The sequence below is a fragment of the Merops nubicus genome, unplaced genomic scaffold, assembly GCF_000691845.1.
Source record: "Merops nubicus isolate BGI_N331 unplaced genomic scaffold, ASM69184v1 scaffold30682, whole genome shotgun sequence".
In the NCBI taxonomy this organism is placed as follows: Eukaryota; Metazoa; Chordata; class Aves; order Coraciiformes; family Meropidae; genus Merops; species Merops nubicus.
Genome location: NW_008592069.1, coordinates 1 through 1,667, shown reverse-complemented (window position 1 = coordinate 1,667; position 1,667 = coordinate 1). Strand labels below are relative to the sequence as shown.

The 1,667-nt window shown below is 57.9% G+C and overlaps 1 protein-coding gene across 1 annotated transcript in view; it reads left to right on the top strand.

Moving 5' to 3' along the window:
- The window catches only part of CUTA (cutA divalent cation tolerance homolog (E. coli)), a gene marked incomplete at its 3' end in the record, with an annotated part of 6,241 nt that extends 4,687 nt beyond the window's left edge, over window positions 1–1,554 (top strand). Inside the window, exons 3-5 of the mRNA XM_008935047.1 lie at window positions 388–433; window positions 774–823; window positions 1,365–1,554. Coding sequence (XP_008933295.1) covers window positions 388–433; window positions 774–823; window positions 1,365–1,554 — 286 coding nt within the window. The remainder of the gene's footprint in view (window positions 1–387; window positions 434–773; window positions 824–1,364) is intronic.
- Window positions 1,555–1,667: the final 113 nt, after the last annotated feature.

The window sequence follows — 1,667 nt, the reverse complement described above, 5'->3', positions numbered from 1 at the left end:
GGAAAGAGAGGGAAAAAGTGGGATACTGGCATGTTCAGCCTCCCAGCTGCAATCCCTGCAGACACCACTGCTTGGAGTGGGGCCACCACCACAAGGACCCCAGAGCCACCCCAGTCCCAGCTCCTTTGCCCAGCCATGCCCTGGGCAGCTCCCTGCAGCTGGCACAGCCAAGGAGGCTCTGGTCTGTAGGTCTGGGGTGCCCAGCCACGTGCCCAGCAGCCCTCTGGGACCAGCCACGTTGCTCCAGCCATGCTGCTATTTCTGCATCACTTGGTGAAGGAACAGCCACGTGCAGAAAGCACCGAGCAGGGAAACTGCCCCCCAGGGGCATCAGCATCACTGCACCCAGAGCTGCCTTTGCTGATGTGTCTTTTCTTTTAAATCCAGGTCTTTCTGGAAAGGAGAACTGGAAGAATCCACTGAAATACTGCTGGTAAGTGACATTTCTCCACATCATGAGAATGCCCATCCCAGACGGCCCCAGCCAAAAGGGGTTGCAGGGTGGCTTGGGGAGGGTGGCACCAACCTGCCTGAGGTCTGGGACCCTGAGCACCAGCCTGTGGGCACGGCAGTGGTGGCTGGGAGTGGCAGCCTGGCTTGGCCCCTCATCCTGCCTCCACAGGGGACATCCCCTGGGGAAGAGCCCTGGAAGGGCTCCTGTCACACCACTGGCCGTGCTGGATGGGTGCACTGGAACTGCACGTGCAGGATTGCTCTGTCTTCTTCACTTCTTCCCTAGCTTCTGTTTGGTTTTTGTTTTTTACTCTCTCCAGTTAGTCAAAACAAGGACTTCCAAAATAGGCGAATTGTCCAACTACGTCAGGTGAGGCTCTGGCTCCGTGGGAGCACTGGGATTCCTTCCTAAGGTTTGCTGCCAACTCCTGCTCAGGCTTTGAAAGTCAGATTCCTTGAGCCTCAGAGCAGGGTTTAAGTGCACCCAATGTACCTTGTACACAGAAAAACCCAGACACTGCATCAGGGGAAAAAAAAAACAAAAAAAGGTTAGACTCCACACTCAAAGCAAAGTTCTCACATGGCAGAAAGAAGCTGTGGGTGCTTTGAGGCGGGCAGAGGGTGTGGGGCACGGTGGGGAGCTCTGCATCCCGTGCCTGCCAGCGGGACTGCGTGGCACCGGGCAGTGACACTGCTCCTCTGCCACCTCAGATCCATCCATCCCTTTGAAATCCCCGAAATCATCAGCCTGCCTATCGACCAAGGAAACCCTCTCTACCTCAAATGGAAAGAAGCTGTGGGTGCTTTGAGGCGGGCAGAGGGTGTGGGGCACGGTGGGGAGCTCTGCATCCCGTGCCTGCCAGCGGGACTGCGTGGCACCGGGCAGTGACACTGCTCCTCTGCCACCTCAGATCCATCCATCCCTTTGAAATCCCCGAAATCATCAGCCTGCCTATCGACCAAGGAAACCCTCTCTACCTCAAATGGATAGAGGAAAGCGTCCCACGTTTTTGCCCCCGGGCTGAGCCGTGCCCAGCTGGGCTGCTCTCGCTGCGCCCGCGGGAGGTGCCCACACGGGGGATGCGGCTGCTGTCCTTACGGGTCTGCTGTCACACAGAATTTGGGACTGGGAATTGTTGTTTGCACCCACAACACCCCCTCCTCGGCCTGATCCTGTGCTGCGGGGAGCACCGAGCAGCCCGGAGAGGCTGGAG